The 18,587-nt window shown below is 47.9% G+C and overlaps 1 protein-coding gene across 3 annotated transcripts in view; it reads right to left on the bottom strand.

Moving 5' to 3' along the window:
* Positions 1-14,763, bottom strand: part of LOC104012265 (acid-sensing ion channel 2) — a 505,120-nt gene extending 490,357 nt beyond the window's left edge. For all 3 annotated transcript variants that reach the window (XR_015707434.1, XM_009464632.2, XM_087769914.1), the window contains exon 1: positions 13,970-14,763. Coding sequence is in view for 2 of the 3 variants with exons in the window: in XM_009464632.2 (XP_009462907.1) it covers positions 13,970-14,533 (564 nt within the window). In the remaining variant the exon portion in view is untranslated. The remainder of the gene's footprint in view (positions 1-13,969) is intronic.
* Positions 14,764-18,587: the final 3,824 nt, after the last annotated feature.

The raw sequence follows: 18,587 nt of genomic DNA, 5'->3' as shown, positions 1-18,587 counted from the left end.
CATTACAGATTGTTTTGAAGCATGGGAGGAAAATATTCTGCAATTAATTGTACCAACAAAGAGCCAATGGCACACAAAATGGAGGAGTAACCTTAGGCTTAGAAATACCCTTCCACATTTAACAGCATTCCAAAGTGGAAAGGAGGCAGACGTTTTACTTAGGGATGCTGTTTAGCCTGCAGGCGCTTGCAGAAGCTATCTGGGGTTTGCAGAGATGGGAATAGCTATGGGCGCTCAGGTACGCTGTGTACCTGACTTGCAAATATAGTAAGCAAGGCTATCAAAATGTATTTTGAGTGAAGACATTCATAGAAAAATCTGTTTCGTTTTAATTCCTTCCAAACGGGAATGATGGATATTCTTGTCTCTGCACAAAATCACAACCCATGTCATTCTCTGAAGCAGGCTAAAACAAATCCCCTCCCTTATTTAATTTTTAATCAATTTTAAAAATAAATGTTTGATAATGAACATAAACCAGGAAGACAGTCCTTGCCCCAAGGAGCTGACAATTTTATTGTCAATCCGAACAGAGGCGTGCGAGCGCTGTACTGACGTGGTATTATGGAGGCTCAGAGCTGGGTGGGCGGCTGTTCCTACCCATGCCCTGAGGAGCATGATGCAAAGCTGCGGTCAGCTCGTGCATCCTGAGTCCTTCAGCACAGGTTCACAGCAGCACCGTGGGCTAGGAATTAGGCCGACTCAGAGCTGGTTGGTTGGAGGGGGAAAGCTGTTGCCCACAGAGTTAAGCTGGGAGTGGATCTTGGTGATCCAAAGCAGCATCACCCCATATGGGTTTTGGGGTTTTCTTCTAGTCCTCCTCAGTGGGGCCACATGTACATTGTCTTTGGTGATGAGTATCATGGAGGGCGGTCTGGTGCCTGGGAGGAGGCGTGCAGGGCAGCTCCCACCCATGCCATCTGTCCTGTGCATGCCATGGGGCAAGACATCAAGGATGTTTTCAACCCATTAATTAGCTGCTGGCTCACTGCAGGTTGGAGACCAAGAGCTAACCACCATGGATGTAATGGGACCAAATGGATAACCTGGCTGTTGAAGTGAAATGGCAGTATTTCTGCTCACAGACTCCTGTTCGCAGTGTGGAGCAGAGGGCACAGCAAGAGCAAGGCTGGAGGGCTCCATACAGGAGCTCTTTGCCTTTTCCTACCTGTTTTGGAGAGCCATGAGCCACAGGTGAAAAAGAAGTCACACCAGGATGGTTGGGGACTAATCAGAATGGCAAAGCCCAGCAAGAGAAGGTATTAAAATGGTTTAAACTTGGACTTTTCCCACCTTTTCCCAAGCTCAGGAGGGAAGAATCAGATTCATACCATTTGTCTGGGCCTTAGCTTAAAAAAAGAAGATGTCTCCCTTCTCCCAGTCCCTCTCCCACATTCCCGCTTTCTTTCTGAGAGATGAGGTGTGGGCATTTACTGCATAAACCACCTAGCACCATGAGGCTCTGGTTCCCCCAAATCCTCTCTGTCTGTGTAGCCTATATTGTATACACAGAACTGTATTCCAAAGCCATGCCTCAGTAACAAGCCAGCATGAGCACCTCTGAATTTCTGGACAACATGGTGGTTAAAAAATCAGGATGCAGCACCTGTGCTTCCAGCAGGAACTGCAGTGACAGCCCAGCAGGTCAATTCATGCGTCTATAGGCAGACACACGCATGCGCATGTTCAGTGACCCACACATTCAGCAGAAGAGAACCTCTTCAGGAAATGCAAGGGGAGAAATGAATGTGAAAAACCAAATCCACTATAAACCAAGTTGTTCTTGAAACAGAAGAATTAATGAAGTTTGTTTCCCTAAGGATGAGGATATTTTGTCTTCTAACCTCTCCCTGCTCTGTCCCAGGTCCCTTAGGATTCCCACCAGGCAAAAGCAGAGTTAGCCAGGAGCAGCTAACATCCACATCCAGGTGCTTACCTTCACACGCACACAGATCTACCTCTGGGTTGTTTCTCCATGTCCCATGGGTAGCACAGCCCTATGCATACTGATTTTTTTCTTGGTTGCACTGTCTGTACTGTCAGAAAAGTGTAAGCTGTCTTGTTATTGCCAGGCTGCTTTTGGAGAAAGTGGGGCACATACGTTTGTTGGACAGCTGGTCGCTGTCAGACAAAATGTATCATGTCATCATTGACCCTGCTTTTCCTTGGTGGACTTGAGTTTGAGTCTCTCACAGCTGCCAGTTTTCATGAAACCTGTAGAAACCAAATGGTTTTGAGACGACTTCTGCTCTTTCAAATGGAGACAAAATTGCTGAAACCTTTTATTATCAGGAAATAAGGCTAAAACTCAACCATCTCCAGAAAGCTCAGAACATGGTCTATCAGAAAACATCTTGCTCTGAAACCTGCCCTTTGAAAGAGGGGACTCGCTTGAAAGCAGAGTATGAAAACTCCCTCTTCAAGGAAAGCCTGATATGAGTATATAACTCAGGGTTCACCCTAACTAACATCAGATCTTACCAGGTTTTGCCCCAAAACCCATGTAAAATAGAGCCTGGGGTGCACCTGGCCTACAAGTGCATGATGTAGAGACTCCACGTGGTAGAAAATTCCCCAGCTCCAGGTGACTTTTTCCATTACTTAATTCATAGAATCATAGAATCGTTTAGATTGGAAAAGACCTCTAAGATCATCAAGTCCAACCATTAACCTGGCACTACCAAGTCCACCACTAAACCATGTCCTTAAGCACCACATCTACCCATCTTTTAAATACCTCCAGGGATAGAGACTCAACCACTTCCCTGGGCAGCCTCTTCCAGTGCCTGAAATTCAGAACTAGCTGAAAATCAGAACATCCATTTAGTGCAATATCCCAGAGTTTCAAGATTTTATTTTTCTCTAAGATTTTTTTTTTTAATTGATTTCATGGAAAATAAAAATGCTTTAAGACAAAAAGCTTTCATTTTTCTCAAGGGAAATGTCATCCCATTCAGTGTAACTTTAGGAAAGCAGTGTTTTTTTTGCATTCAGAAAGCATTTTCTGATGGAAAGTTTTCAATGGAAATGTTCAGACCAATTCCAGGCTCATCAATCTGTGTTTCAAAAACCCATGCTTGCTTCTGATCTGAATTTGTTTTTCTTTGAGCCAACTTCAGGGCTCTGCTTCTTCATGCCATAAACACAGTTTTCTCCCATTTCTGCCTCACCTTCCCTCTTCCTCTATTGCTCTCCCCTATTCCTTTTTCCCACCTCATTTAACCTGCCACTTCACACCCTGCACAGCACCTCAAGATACACAACACAGACTGAGAAAAAGGAGCTGGGAGCCGTGGCTCAACCTGACACGACGTGCAGAGATGTAACACAAGTTTCTGAACACAGACCCAGCAGAGAAACAGTTTTTATAAACTTGAGAGTCCTATAGGCACATTTTTCTAGTATCATGCATGAACACCAGAGAAAAATCCTTTCCCTCTAGATCTGTTTTTCCCTGGAGAGATGCAGATGTACAGAGACATCATCATAGGACTGACCTCTAAGGGTCTTTTTGTACTACCAAGTGATAATGAGAAGAGAATGATTTTTTGAGGGATGGATGCAATTGTGGGGACTAACAGCATGATTTCACTTTCATTAACGTCTTTAGGAGGCAAACTCCACTGGGATTCAATAGAAATAGGATTGGTTTGTCAGCCTGGGACTTGCTTTTTCCCACAGCTCATCCTTAACAGCCGTCTATACCATTGCACCTTCGCACTCACGGCATCGTCTGTGTCCCTGTAATTACATGCACCCTACAAGGAACTCGTTGCAGCTGGTGTAGAGCAGCAAACGGCACTCATGTTAATTCAACAGCAATCCATTGTCATTGCCTTGACAGAAACAAATTCATTTGTTATTCGTGTGGATGTCACATCTATTTCAGGAGATGCTCCATCATAATTTAGCATTAGGTAATGGCCACTTAGAGCGTTCCCAGAGTATCTGTAGAAGGGATGGTGGCTGTGGGATTCATCACCACGGTGGAGTACAAAAAATGCAGCTCAATCAACAAGTATGAAGCTTAATATCTGGCACAGCAACTCCTGTTCTTAATGAGGGCACGATATCCACACCCTGTCTGGACATGCTACTCATGGAAACTGGTTCAATTTTTTACATAAAGATTGGTTTAGATGGGAATATTGTTTGAGAATCTACCACAGCAGCAGTTTTCACAAAACCTTTTGGGAAAACACTTTGTTTCTTTTCATTAAAAAAAAGGAAGAATCCCCAACCATTAAATGCTTCAAAGAAAAAAATTAATACATCAGGATTGTGTGACTGCTGTAACCAGCCATCACCTCACTGGCAAAAGAGGAGACACCATGTTATGCTTTGGGAGATATAATCCAACCAATGTGTCCAGAGAAAAATGGCAGTATGAAGAACTGAAATTGCAGTTCCCAGCAGACTTCACAGTAACATTTCTGGTTCTTATTTTCAGTGAAAAAACAAGGAACATGGTGGCAAAAATTCTGTTCTAATTCAAGCCCCCCCCCAATAAATCATCACTTTCCAGGTGGCTTAGAGTCCCTCCTATCTCCAAAAACGTAATGCTCTCACACATTTGAGGTCAAGCTGAAGCATCTCTGATATCCTCGTTCAGCTCTCACAGGTTTCTCCATCACTGGAAAAACACTGATGAGTTAACAGCTCTACTGACGCTGCCGTTTCATGCATGGTAGGCAAAGATGGATCACAGATGCTGCTCTTCCAAAGCATAACAGGTGGCGTGGAAGAAATACAGAGGCTCTAATGGATGTCTCTATATATACCATCCATTTTAGTGCCAGGGAGCAGTGGAGTGTGGTGTTGAAAGTTTAGCTAATTAAGGGTTAACCTTACATTAATTCCTCCCACTGGTCATTAACTCTCCTTTGCAATTAATTTAGTCCTTTATTGTTCTGCCTACGGCATACTCGGTGATGTTTTCTTGCCTGCCATTGAGCCATCCCACATGGCAATTATACTCTCCTCTCTGCTGTACCAGGGCTTCAGCTCATCATTTTGGACTTGAACTGGGGGAAGTCAGTCCCTCATCACAGTGGCAGAGATTTGAGCCCTTAAATTATCCTGCTCATAGTACATGCAGTTATGTCACCAGAGAGCATTTGCTAGGGTTTATTTATTCTCTTCTCTTGGCCTAAGATTAATTTCCCTCAAATGTTCAGGTGAACAGTTTGAATCACTGTTATGGGATTCAGCCCCATAAAGTGAAGTCCTTGCCTGACTGTCCTCCACTACCTGAGCATGGGATTTCAGAAAGCTTGGAAAGAACATGGATGGAACATGAAACAAGAAAATGTCTAAATGTGTTGTTTTGACTTTCTTCCTCCAATAATGTCAAAACCTTTAAAAAGGCAAATGCATTTTTAATTCTTTTAATTTCATGCCCATCTTTATGTTACATTCATTTATATCAGTCTTCAGCATCGTTGAAACAGCATCATGAAGATTCAGATTTATAAAGCAGCTAAAACTTCATCACACTAAAATTTTTGGCCCTCGACCTAGTTTTTTGTGGTTTTTTTTTTTTCCAGACATGGAAGGAGGACAGACTCAGAACTATTGGTTTCCCTCAGGACAAACTCCATTTCCCAACAAACTCACACTGGAAGTGAGATCTGAACAACCTTTGGACTGACTGAAAGGGAAGCCCAAAGGCTTGGTGTGAAGCTCCCACCACTTGGGCAGAGCCTGGAATCACCTTCTCATGCAAGGTCAAACTGACTGAAGAAGCACCTGATGAGTAGATTGAATTTGGCTCAGTCTTTCTCACTTCCGATTTTCTTTTCGAAGTCCAGTCTCTGAGGAAATCACAGCACAGAACTGGCTCATCTGAAAGGAGCAGACAACTGAGCACCTTCTATTGCACGTGAAAACGCCCTGATGGCCCAGGTTCCCCTGTGATGGGCTCTTCTCTGGAGATCTAACCAAATGCAGATTAAACCTCCTTTCATCTATCGCATCCTGAGCAAATATATGTGCATTTTCCATTACCATTCACTTCTTCACTTCATGCTCCCTGACTTAACACACAGGCTAAATCCTTTCTTCAACAGCAACAACAACAACAAATGATCAAAACAATTCAGCTTTTCTTCAAATAATGGAATGTGCTTCAGTTGTAAATATTCATGGCTGGATGGAAATTGTTTCTTGATGGGCCCTGAGCATACTGATGTCAATCTGTTTAAATGACTCACAGTCTCTTTTACCTCCAAGGGGCAATTTTGTTATTCTGGTATTGGTCGCATAGATAATCTGTGGCAGATGGGAGTCAGACATGTCCACCTCATCTAGCTGATTTTCCATCTTAGCTTGTTGAGCTTGTGATCCCTAAGAGGTTTCCTCACAGCTATTCACAGGTCTGGAAAACCCAACGAGCTTTTAGAAGACCAGTCACGTTATGCTCATCCCTCAGTAAAGGAAATACATGCAAGGCTTTTTTTTCTTAACCTCTCAGGTGGCAAAATAGCTGCTGACTTTTGCAACCTGCAAATATAGCCACAGTTCATGTTTTCCTCCCTCTGGAAGACCCGCATTCTCCCTCCCACCTGGCTCTCTCATAGCTGTGCTCATCTTGTAGGCAAGAAAGTTTTTCATGGATCTGTTTTTCCAAAGAGCTCTTCCTATGGAAACCTGCATGAATGGTCACATCAGCCCAGTAGGCAAAATACTTTCTATATCTTTTGAGTACTATATACAGTTCATATAGCTGTGGCAGCAACACGTCCATCTGGCACCCTGCTCGGACCTACCTTATCATGGTATTGCCTTTTATTGCCCGCGCCCTGAACACGCATCCCCCCCGACAGCCAATTAATGCATAATTCTGCTGCACCGACCAAGCTGAGTCTGGATGGCGCTCCAGGTATAAATTCCTTTAACAAATGCTTTTGTGAAGGCGTAGGAGGGACTCACAGACACCGGGCTCTGCCAGAGGAGATGGAGATGCCTCAGATGACCTCGCTGTCCCTGCTGCTGTGCAGCCAACTGCGCTCCTCGGGAGCTGCGAGGCACATTTTCTCAGTCAAGAGGAGCTGAAGGATGGATTTGAGGTTTTTTTCAGGGAATCTCTGCTGTCTCCTCCTAAAGCAAATGGGGATGGTTCCAGGAGATGGAAAAGGCCAGGAGCTTGCTCAGAGAACCTGTGACAGGTTCATTATGGAATCAGAGCTGTGAATGCCTCAGATGCTCAATGCAGACAGAGCTGTCAAAAACTGTGTGTTTTAGGCCAATTTATTTCCTTAGGTCAATAACGCGAACTCGAACTTGTATGCAAGGCTCACAGAGGGGAAGGTAACCATCTTCCCAAACTGGCTCTCATTTTTCATGCTCTCATTGAAGACTGAGTGAATTGAGCATGAAAAAATCAGACTCCCAAAAAATAGCAAAAGGGGGTAAGATCCAGCAGGTATGCACCTGATTTTTATTATAGAATCATAAAATAATTTGGGTTGGAAGGGACCTCAAAAGGCCACCCAAGCCATCACTGAAGTCAGACCTGTTTTCTCCTTTAATCAAGTGAGAACTCCTCCTGTTTCACTTTATGACCGCTGGTTTCGATTTGTGCCCATTGCCTTCCGTGGGGATCATGGACACTGAACCATAGTGGTCAGGACTTTGCAAGGTGTGTTTAGAGTAAACCCACAGAGTGGTTTACAGCAGTCACATCATGTTTTTTCACATGGCATCACTGCACTTGGTCAGGTAAGCACAAAGATTCTGCCAGAGGGAACATCTGGGAGGTTATTTATTATTTGTCAGGAAGTCTCCAAGGGGCACTTGCATGAGGTGTATGGAAGAAGGTCAGGACAAGCTATGTTGTTCCAATTTACCTCTCCAGATGGAAACCATGCTGGTTTTTTCATAAGTTTCTGGTCTTTCCTGGCCTTCACTTACAGTTTTGGGCATGACTAGATTTAAGTCTGGTCATGTAGAAAGAGCACAAGTACATTTGAATGCTTCCCATGGTTTCACCCTTCATCCACTGCAGACAGAGAGCTGTACCCAGGAGACCTCTGTCCAAGACCAGTTGTCAGAGAGACCCTGTGAGATGAAATGTGTTAGTCTCAGAGAGCCACAGGCTAAGGAAACACAAGGACATGGTGGCTGAAAGACCTTTATCATCCTTGTTTTCTGTTTTTTGTAACCTTGCTTCTCCACAGCTTTCCAGCACTTTAGTTCTCAGTGTCTCTCTGGGAGAAAGGCTGTTTACCCCCTGTTTTGCAGGTAGGAGAGCTGAGGTGCAAGAAGCCAGACTCAGAGGTATTTCCAATGCAAAGGAAAGCCTCATGCAATTCCCAGGAAAATTCTGATAAAGCCTTGCAGCCCTCAAACATCTCCTCTGTCCTTGCAACTCTAATGACAACCTTCATGTCAAGGGCGGTGTTTGCATTTTGCTTCAGGTTCAGCTGCTGTTTTGAGTACAAACCCCTCAGCAGGTGTTGTATGGACGGGGGGACAGAGGAGCTCTCAGTTGGCCTCCTGATGAATAACTGTGATGAATGGGAATCACTTAGAAGACAAGAGTGGTTCTTGCTCTCCCTCAAAGGAAGCAGCCAGGTGCATGGCATAAGCCGAGGCCACGGGCAAAGGAAGGCTGAGCCCACAGCTGGCTCTTATCCACAGAAGTGCTTTGTCTTTCCTCCTTCAGGGCTCCCCCTGTGCCTCATCTCCCTTTGCACTCACAACCCTCTGATCTCCCGCTGCCTCTGATGCTTTGGCTGTGCTCAATTCTGAGATATCTCAAACCTTTAGATGATTTCCCATCTCAAACCCCTAGTGGGGGAGGGGAGAGTGCCTGGTCAAGAAATAGCTCAAACCAGAACAAAACACAGAGCTTTTAAAAGAAAATTAAGGAAGACTTTATTACCATGCTGCTCAGGTCTTGAGTCAGACCACTGTCTCAAACATGGATCACCCACGTCCCAAGTAAATGACCTACAGCCACACTTCTGAATTTTCTGTCCTATGGGAGTTGTTTCATCCATAAAATCATAGAATCATTTAGGTTGGAGAAGACCCTTAATATCATCGAGTCCAACCAGTGTGAATACTTTTAGTACTAAAGGACATAAAATTGGGTTTGCCATGAGGTTGGGGTTTACCCCACTGAGGTTCTACAGCCTTCTCTTCGTTAGATTTTAACTCTAGTAACGATTCAAGACCCAGGAAACTTTTTTCATGAACAGAGGTTCATCACAACTGGCATCCTCCCATGAAATATTCTGGTGAATTTTAAAGCATTATCTTACCATTTCATAATAAATGAAGGAAATACAAACCCCATCAGCTCCATGGGGAAGCACTACCACACTCATTTTACAGCTAAATGCTTAAGGGACAGAGAAACTTAGTCCAGACAAACGTTGGGTAGAATGAGGGTCTGCATTTCTCAAGGGCATGGTTTGCACATCAGCCAGATACATGACCCAGAAGCAATCCGCTTCATTTTAGACACCCAACTGAGACACCTACAACAGCAACGTGATAACCCTGCACTCCCTCCTGTGCCTATGCCCATGCTCTGAATCTCAGTAGCATGTACAAACTCAAGATGTTATAATGCAGACTGGGAAGGCTGCACAAAGATTTGGTCTCCTAGTGCAAGAACTATCTATTTGTGTAAAAGGTATCACAGAACTGCAGTTCTCATTATGACATCTCAGATTCTGGAGCAAACTTTGGAAAAAGTCATGATTTTCAAGAAAAATTGTTAAATAGAAAGAAGTAATGCTTTTCCGAATCAAGCAGCCACCATCTGATTCTTTTTTTCCTTGAGGAAAATGGAAGTTGTATTATAGGAGATGAGAATGGACTAATTAGTCTAAAAAGCAAAAGCAATTTACTCAATACTGGCCTCCTGGGCACACTAGAAAGAATGGGAGGAAAAATATGCATGGAGAAAGACAGATAGGTTGACAGAAACTTGTGTCTCAAAATAGAAATATTCACATGAGATACTCTCCATTATGTGGACACTGTCTGTCAGTAAGAATGTGTATTGAAAATAAATGAGTTATATCCTTCGATTGTCATGGCCACTAAAAATAAATAGACATCTGGCAACGAAGGCATAGCAGGCACAAGCTAAGTTATTGTGTTACCTCTGAAATGAATTGGATGTGTGAGGAAGCACACGCTACACATTCCATTTAGCAAATGACCGGACTGAAAAACATGTTCGCACACCAGAATGCACACTCACTGCCATCATCTGAATATGTCTGGCAGGGCTTGGCTGCTGGGGCTAAAGCAAGGTGGGACTGAGACAGCCTGTTCCCCTGCTGCTCCTATTCTCGGTATCTACACGCAGGTCATCCCACCAGTCATTCTTGTTTGCTCCATGGGTTGAAAGGGTTTTCACAGACTTTTCTGCCCTCTTGCCCCATGAATTTGCTGTGCCACACACAAAAATCTCCTGCAAGGCTTCCCTGCCATTGCTTAGTTCATCCCATGCTGGAACAGCAAAGGACCATGAGCTGCACCACCAGGCCCAGGAAAGAGGCTTTGCTCCAGGACGCCCACAGGGATACCCAGAAAATCACAGCAGTGTGTCTAGGGCTGACGAGCTACAGCTTTACCACGCTCAGCAGCAGTAGGATGGGAAGACCTTAATGTCATGTTGAGCAGCATGAGCACAGCTCCTCCAGAAAAATGCCATCTGCGAGGTCATTTTCAACTGAGACCTCCTGGGAGGAGCAATGCAGGAAAAAAGGAGGGGATTTCCTCAGCTGCTGCTGTTATCAGGCTTCCCTCCTCCAAATACTCTAATGGAATGGGTTTGCTAACGCGTATTCTGCCAATTTTCTATTCTTCATTGCTTTGCCTACAGCAAAGGTCTGCATTATCTTATCTGCTGCTCAGTGCATTGCAGTGCCAGCTCAGGAATCAGCACATACTCTCCTAAGACCTTGCTGTTCCCTTTGGATGTATCTCTGCAGAAAAGCTTAGGGGACTCGCTCCTCTGAGCAGACCATAATAGGGGGAAACGTTGTCTGAGAGGCATTAGACATTATCCTGGGGAGAAGGAACAGAGAGTGTAAGGAAAGCACAGCTCAAATCCTGTTAATAAAGCAGCAACAGAGAATTGAAACAGGGAAGTGCAGGAGGAAGGAGGGTAAAATCATGTTTTCAAAGTGCCAAGACACTGCCATGCCAGCTTCTGCTTTCCCATGTGGCAAAAGCAACGTGTGCTTTATTCAGGGGAGACACTGCACACAACACCCACCCCCCCCCGATACATCAGAAGGGACAGCTGACCAGCTGGCAATACTGCACTAACTTCTTTAGCAGTACCTTATTGCAGAGTCAACTGCTTTGATGCAGCCTCCTACTGCAAAACTCCTGCTTCTTCTGCTCCCAGATGCATGGATTTGGGGAGTATAGAAAAGCCGGTGTTCTTCACCATGATGATGTATTACAAAACTGCTCGGGGATTTACACCCTCCGTTTCCTGACAGGAAAGAAATCAGGCTTCAGTGATGATGCTTCTCCTCTTTTTCCAACTGGTAATGCAGCAGAATGGATGGGCTGTCACAGAGTCTGTATGCGGTTGCAACAGGTCGTTGGTGATTAAATGCAAAATTCATCCAGGACACGAGGCTCTGATTCAGCCCAGAGGCAGTTCAAAGACCTTTACAGCACGCTCCCTGTGGAAAGACCTGCTCGGCTTTCAAGCAGACACTTTTTGCTGCCTTTTATCTCTGAGAGGTAAAGTCTGGAAGGAAAACAGCGTTGTGTCCCTTTTGAGTGTTGCTCCCTGGATTTCCATGACCTGAGGGATTACCTGGAGTCAGTGAGACTGAAACACCGGCCTCTGTTAGAAAGGCACGGCAGGCAATGCTGGGAAGATGTCTTCTGGATCATCTAGGAGCTGCTTTCCAGAGTGGACTGAAGTATTTCACCGCCCAGTTTCTGAATCTCTACAGTACTTTGACAAGGACAAGCACTGTCAGTCCATAATATCCTAGCTGTTTCTAGCTGGCCCTAACCTGGGTTAGCAGAGCAAGGATTTACTTGGCAGACAGGGAACGTTTAGTCTTTCTGGAAACTACTGTATCCCCCATGAAAAAAAAAAAAAATCATTGTTTCAGAAGCAGCTACCTCAAAAAACTAAATGGCCAGGGAGGTGACACCCCACCGTGTCCCAGGGAGGCTGCCAAAAGCTCCCGTCTTATCTGAGAACAAGACCTGCTTTTTTAAGTCCTGCAGATGTTTTGAATGTGCTGTTTGCTTGCTGGCTTTGAGGCTTTTGCTTTTGGCCGGCGTTTCCTGCGTTATTGGAAAGCCCATGGGCAGAATACCTCCCTCTCCCCACACCCTCGCGATGGTTAGGGGAGGTCTGTCCATCCTATTGGGATCTGCCCTCACTCCCGAACTCTTCTGTCCCCTGGATTTTTGCATCTGTTTCTCCTTTCTATCCCATTCTCCAGACTTGGTCACACATGGCTTTTCCTTAGCAAGCTCTTCTCCTAGTGACTTTCTTGATACCTTCCTACGACTCACATGGCCCAACCTCTGCCCAAGGAGCAGCAGCAAAGGAGCAGTTTGCCTGGATATCCAGTCTGAAAAGGGCAAGGCATCAGGGTTATGCACAGGCAATAACTGAGGCATAAAATTATATGTTCCTGCACAGATGTTTAAAGAGAGCACAGTCCAGGTGATGGCAATGGCTTTGTAGCGTGAGTCAGTTGGACTCATTTGCTGGGAGATCCAAAAGGAGCAGAAACAGAAAACATTCCCTTCTAAAAACAGACAAAAATCCTGCTGACAAACCAGACCATCACAAAACCTGATATGGCACCTGCCTGTCTGCCGGACAGAGAGTAGTGAGCAGAACAAGCAGCATTGCTCCCAGAGAAACAACCAGCTGAAAGCTGTAGCGTTACTGATTCCAGGATTACTGAACCCCCAACTGCCTGAATCAGTGCGAAGGGACTGGCCAGCGTGGCTTGAGAGCAAAGTACAACTTAGCCCAGTCCCCAGCCCGCACGCCCACATCTCTGCCAGGGCAGGAGCCAAACCACCAGCCTGGGGGGAGCAGACCCCTCTGAGCCCCTCGCCCGGCCCAGCACCCTCACCTGCCCCGGCAACACAAGGGGGGGCATCGCTTCTTCCAGGCAACCTACTTCTTATTTTTATTTTAAGCTGATACTTTTTGTCAGCCAAACTACCCAGGCCAGCCTGCACTGCTGTCAGGGTGTCATCCAGAAGCTGTAAACTGAGCAGCATCTGCTTCCTTCAGGATCCTCAGGCTGCCCGGCTCGCTCCGCCTCCCCGCCAGCCTAAGAGCAGACTGGGATCAGAGCTGAGCCTGATTTCTTTTTCTCTTCTTTCCCCCCCCCCAGCCTTCTTTCTAACACAGCACCAGGAAGGGACCCAGCTGCTGCCCACACTGCACAACAAACCAGGATTTATGATCCATGACCACCAGGAACAAGCAGAAAAATTTCCCCTTCCAAGATTCCAGCAAGGCTACAAACACCCAGGGAAATACAACTAGCTAATGGACATCACTCAGACCATCCCCGAACGCCTGCCTTTCTTGCTGGCCTCTTTCCAGCCCTCTCTACTTTCTACAGCTGGCTAACATTCACTGGCCATAGCAAGAGACCCCCGAGCCCCCTCTGATGCTCAGGAGGACCCATCTGACGCCCTGGTCTGACACCAAGCAGTCACTTGGGAGCCGTGGGCCTTACGCAGGATGGAGGCTGGACCTGCTGCAAGCCCCTTGCAAGGCTGGCCCCACGTAAGCTCCCGTTAGGACTCCAGCAAACAAACTTCAACTCAACAGGCTGCCTCCTCCTCCTCTGCCATGCCAGAGCCCAGCAGACACCATTCACTCATCACACCGTGCCCACGCAGGTTGGCCAGTGACCTCCAGTGCTGTCCTGGTGCTGCAACACCACCACCGTCCGCACACCCAGAGAAGAGAAGAGTGTCTGCTCATACTCACAGTTTTGAAGTCCTCATGGTTGCATTCTTGGCCTTTGAATTTGCAGTACAGCATCATATCCTTCAGGTCATGGCCAACCCGTGCCAGGAACTCCTGCATGTTGAAAACTTTTGGTTTATACTGCTTAAAGTTGGCCTTTTCTTGGAGGATGGCTAAGACGGCCGGGTCAGCCAGGTGAGGGTTGGGGATCTGCAGGTTGACGTCAAGCAGAGCCAGGAGCTCCCCAGCATGGTACAGGTCGTTGGTGGTGAGCCGGGAAAAGCGAAACTCGTTGAGGTTACAGATGGTGACAGCAGGGAAGACCAGGCTGTTTGCCACGACCTCGTCCACTTTGGTGACGTGCTGGTAGGAGAAGTAGAAAGCCACCCGGTCTGAACTCTCAACCAGGAGGAGACCCAGCGAGCCCACAAAGGCCAAGGTCCAGAGCAGGCGCCGGACAGTCACTGGCCCGTAGACAAAGACGTGACGGATCCCGTGGAGCGTGGAGGTGTTGGCAAAAATCTGGATGCTGGAAGGCTGTAGGCTGCCCATGCTGCCCTCGCTGGTGCTGTCCTTCAGATCCATCAGGGTTAGTTAGTTAAATCCTGGCACTGCTTTTTGGGTCAGTCGGTAGCTGGAACTGGGATCCGGATCTCTCCCCTCCCCTCTTGAAAGTAATTAAACCCTTTTAGTGGTGGGAGAGAGGAGGAGAGTCTCAGGCCAGCTGCTGCGAGTTTATCCCACAAGCTCAGCAGTAGCTTCGTAGGGGTAAATATTTATACAAAATCCATTCAAACTCTCGCTCTTGATTTCCTCAGTGCGATAAGAAGGGCTGGTTTTATTTAGGGAGACACCAAGGTGATGTGGAAGAGATGTGGGTGGGCAGCGAAAGCTGAGCCAATGGAAATAAAGTCCTCCCCCTACACACACACACATGCACACACACACGCGCCGAACGGAGAGGAGATTAAGCATGAGAGAGAGAGAGCTTAAAACAAGTCGAGGCAGCTCGCAGCCTGATAACTAGTGCGTAAAGCCCAAGGATGCTGCTTCCCAGAGCTGATGTCTTGCAGAGCAGCGGGGCTTTCAGACCGATCGGGTGATGCTCCCTGTGCTCCGGGGATGCGAGCTGCTGGATTTAGGCATCTCTCCTCCTCCCCACCCCTCCATTTTGGGCAGGGCTCCAAGAAATAACACCCCAAAAAACCACCCTGTGCTGCTGGTGTTACTTCTGAGGGCTTCTCTCAGGGAAAGGTGGGCAGCTAATTCAGCAGAAGTAGGAAAGGAAAAGGGTGAGGGAAAAGGAAAGGCTAAAAAAAAAGAAAAGGGGGGGGGAAAATTGCTGCTCAGCTCCATGCACACACATACACGCACACTGAGCAGGGGAGAAAGCAATAGCATGAAGCCTCTCTGTCACACAGCAGCACAGAGCAAAAAATCAGACAGGGCAGGACTCGGTGGGGAGAGGCAGTGGGAGGAGAGGGGCTGCAGCATCTCTCATCTCTTCTTTCTCTGTCTCAGAGCTTCCCTTCACTTGAGGACTCTCGACAGGGTGAAGCACTGAGAGCTGTGAGTCATGCATCGATCCCGAGCCCCGCGGCAGGGCGAGAGCCCAGGGGAGGGGGCTGCGATCTGAGACCCCCGGCTCCTGCTGGGGGTATGTCCGTAAGCGGCCGTGCCTCGGTGGGGCCCGGGGAGCTGTGCCGAGCAGCTCCTGTAGCCCCCGGGCTCAGCCCACGGAAGACTCGGAAGACTTTCAGCCAGCAGGATCTCCAGATGTTTTGTTTGCTGCTGAAAGGCAGCTGTGATGGATGCGTTTGGGGAAGATGCTCCCAGATGTGCATTCAGCCAGGAGGTTTGGAAGGAGGAGGTGAGGGGGGAGGCAAACAGGGAAAGGTTTCCTACCCAAGAGATACTGCAAAATTCTGTAATGGTACCTCCATACATGAGCGCATCCTTAGTGCATGCTGCTGGAGATGGGAACGAGCAGGGTTCAGCCCAGAGATGAAAGCTGCTGGCATCCGAGCAGGGTCTAGGGTAACTCCCCTCTGTGTTGTCTTGGGGCATAGCAGTATTTTTGCCTGCTTTTGTTCAGATCCAGAAGAAAAAATCAGTTTCTGTCTCTCTACAGCACCCAGCACTATGGTAGGTGAGGGTCCCAGGGGCCATGGTAGCACCCAGGAGGTGACATTTCCAGCTTGGATGAGGTGGGAGCAGAGGGTCAAAGCACAGACAGAGCCTGTCACAGTCTGTGATGCGATGCCCAGTGACTCTCAGCCACTCATGAAGTTACCTTAAGGACAAATCCAAAGATTATCTGGGACAAAATGAGCCCAGTTTTTGAATTTATAACCCCAAGTGTTGTTTTCATGAGAGCAGACCCTGAAAAAGCCTTTGCAGCGTTTGGCCCCTTCAGCACTTCAGGTGCTTCACCCCCACTGATGGACCCAAGTCTCCTCAGGGACACCAGCTGGCACGGCCATGAGCTGCCCTGTCCTCCCCTGACACTTTTCACCCTGAGATGAGGCAGTTTCAGCTTTTGCTACCTCCAAAGCCACATTTGGCACTGGCAGCCAAAGGCAAGCCCAGCTGTGGCGTCCTCCAGCATAGAGCATCCTATGGGAGCATCTCTCAAGCTGAGCTACTCATCCCGGCACCGCTCTATGGCAGCGCAGTGCTATTCTCTCCATTTTACACCAGGGAAACTGAGGCAAAGAGACGCCAAAGGACCAAGAGCGGTCACGCAGAAAGCTTGCAGCATAGCCATGAGTTGAATTTACCAGGAGGTCTTTCAGTGTACCAGGTTGCTGCCCTCAAGCTGAACCCTCTTTCCATAACCAAAGGTTCCAGGACTGTGCTGAGACCACGGCCGGTCCTCACGGAGAGCTGGGGTGCAGAGGGAGCAGGAGCTGCCACCAGAGGCTGGTTTCCTCTTTGTACAAATCCACATCAGCCCTGAAATGCAAAAAATGGTCCCTCCTCCTGCGTCTCTGCTTGTGACTGAAAGCCAGGCTCTCGATGCAAGCCCATTTGTGGCTAAACAGAGCTGTGCCCCTTCTTTATTAAGCAGAAATTCAGCCAAGGTGAGGCCTTACAAACCTCCTGCATCTTGTCGTGCTCTTTCCAGGAGGGGTGGAGAAGACAGTGCTGAGCAGATCCAAACAGCATGTGAACCAGAATTAAAGCAGCTGAGGACAGAGTGGCCACAGCACCCTTATTCCTGGGCTCCAGACCTCGCTGCCTGTCCACCCTTGTGCTCACCATCTCCCCACAGCGGGGGACAAGACCATTCCCCCCCTAAAAATTTCCTGGCAGGAATGGGCTCCCTTTCCCACCCATGACCAACCCATCTGCAAATCTCCCTCGTCTCCCCCCGTCTGCATTATTTGGCCTGGTGCGTTAATGCTTTCATTTGTTCACCACGCGCGCTGCCTTTACAATCCTGTTTTCTGTAATTCATACCATATACCATCTGCTGCCTTTTATCATTTAACTATGTAGAGTGCTTTGGCTGCAGTCTGGAGGAAAAAGCGCCGTGCCCAGCAGGGCTGCCTGGCACCGGCGCCAGCTCACCAGGCTCCACTCCACTGTTCATGGGGTTGGGGACAATCCAGGGGGTTTGCTGTCGGGTGAGTGCCTGTGGCTCAGGTTGTGCCCAAGAGCTGGCCAGGGTGTCCTGAGAGCTGAGGAGAGCACCTCTGGTCATGCCTGGGGCTGCACTGTGGGATGACACCAGCAAGGATGGGGTGGATGGGTTGCAAGGGATGGTAAGGGGTGTTGGCACCTCTTGCCACCCATGTAAACGGCCTCTCTGCAGGTGGATGTACAAGGTAAGGACAAAGCAGCCTGGCCAGTCCCATAAAAGCCCCCGGGATGGCAGAGCACAGCTAAGGAAACCTGCACTCCCCTTCCTTGGGGACACCCAGGGAATGGCAGCGCATCCCTGGCGGGTGAAGTAGCTGCTTTGGGAGCTCATAGCCCAACCTCAGCCCCTGAATGTTCCTCGCAGACTTCACTGCTTCAAATCTCCTTCAGAAAGAAGGACAGAGGAGCCAGGCAGGGCCAGAAGACACATCCCTCAGGAAAAAATCGCGTTTTTTCCCCTTACAGGGATGCGGTGGCGGTGGTGGGCAGCAGGGCCAGGGTGGCTGAGGGACCCAGGGAGCAGAGCTGGAGCCCGCTCTCCTTTGCACAGCCTCTGCCTGCCCTCTTGTGTCTCAAGCCCGTGCTGCACCGCTTCAGGGTGAGGGATCCCAGCCCTGAAACACCTGGGAAATGGGTTTATTCCGGGAAGGAGAAGAGATGGAGAGGGGTCCCCCACCTGTGTGAGCCCCTCTGCTTCCACAGCCCCACCTGAGCCCCCCCAGAAGCATGTCCCAAGCAAAGGGTTTGCACTGGGAAAGTCAGGACTGGCCTTACAGGCAGAGCAATGAGTTGTTTTAAAAAGAAAAGGTGCTTCTTTGGCACCCTGTGTGGTTCAGCACACGGTCCCCACTGCCCTGGGCCAGAGCGCTCTCCTTAGCACTGGAGATTGCTGCGTGTTCTGCTAATTTGATGTTTTTATGTTTCCCCCTGGGCTTGATCTGGAAAAGAAATAAGAAGAAAAGAAAAAGCAGTGATGGTTGCAGGATGGGAGAGT

This window comes from Nipponia nippon, unplaced genomic scaffold (genome assembly GCF_047370975.1).
Source record: "Nipponia nippon isolate SJK-2023a ecotype South Korea unplaced genomic scaffold, ASM4737097v1 scaffold_32, whole genome shotgun sequence".
Classification (NCBI taxonomy): Eukaryota; Metazoa; Chordata; class Aves; order Pelecaniformes; family Threskiornithidae; genus Nipponia; species Nipponia nippon.
Note: the sequence above shows the minus strand (reverse complement) of the source record. Positions and strands in the feature narration are given on the sequence as shown.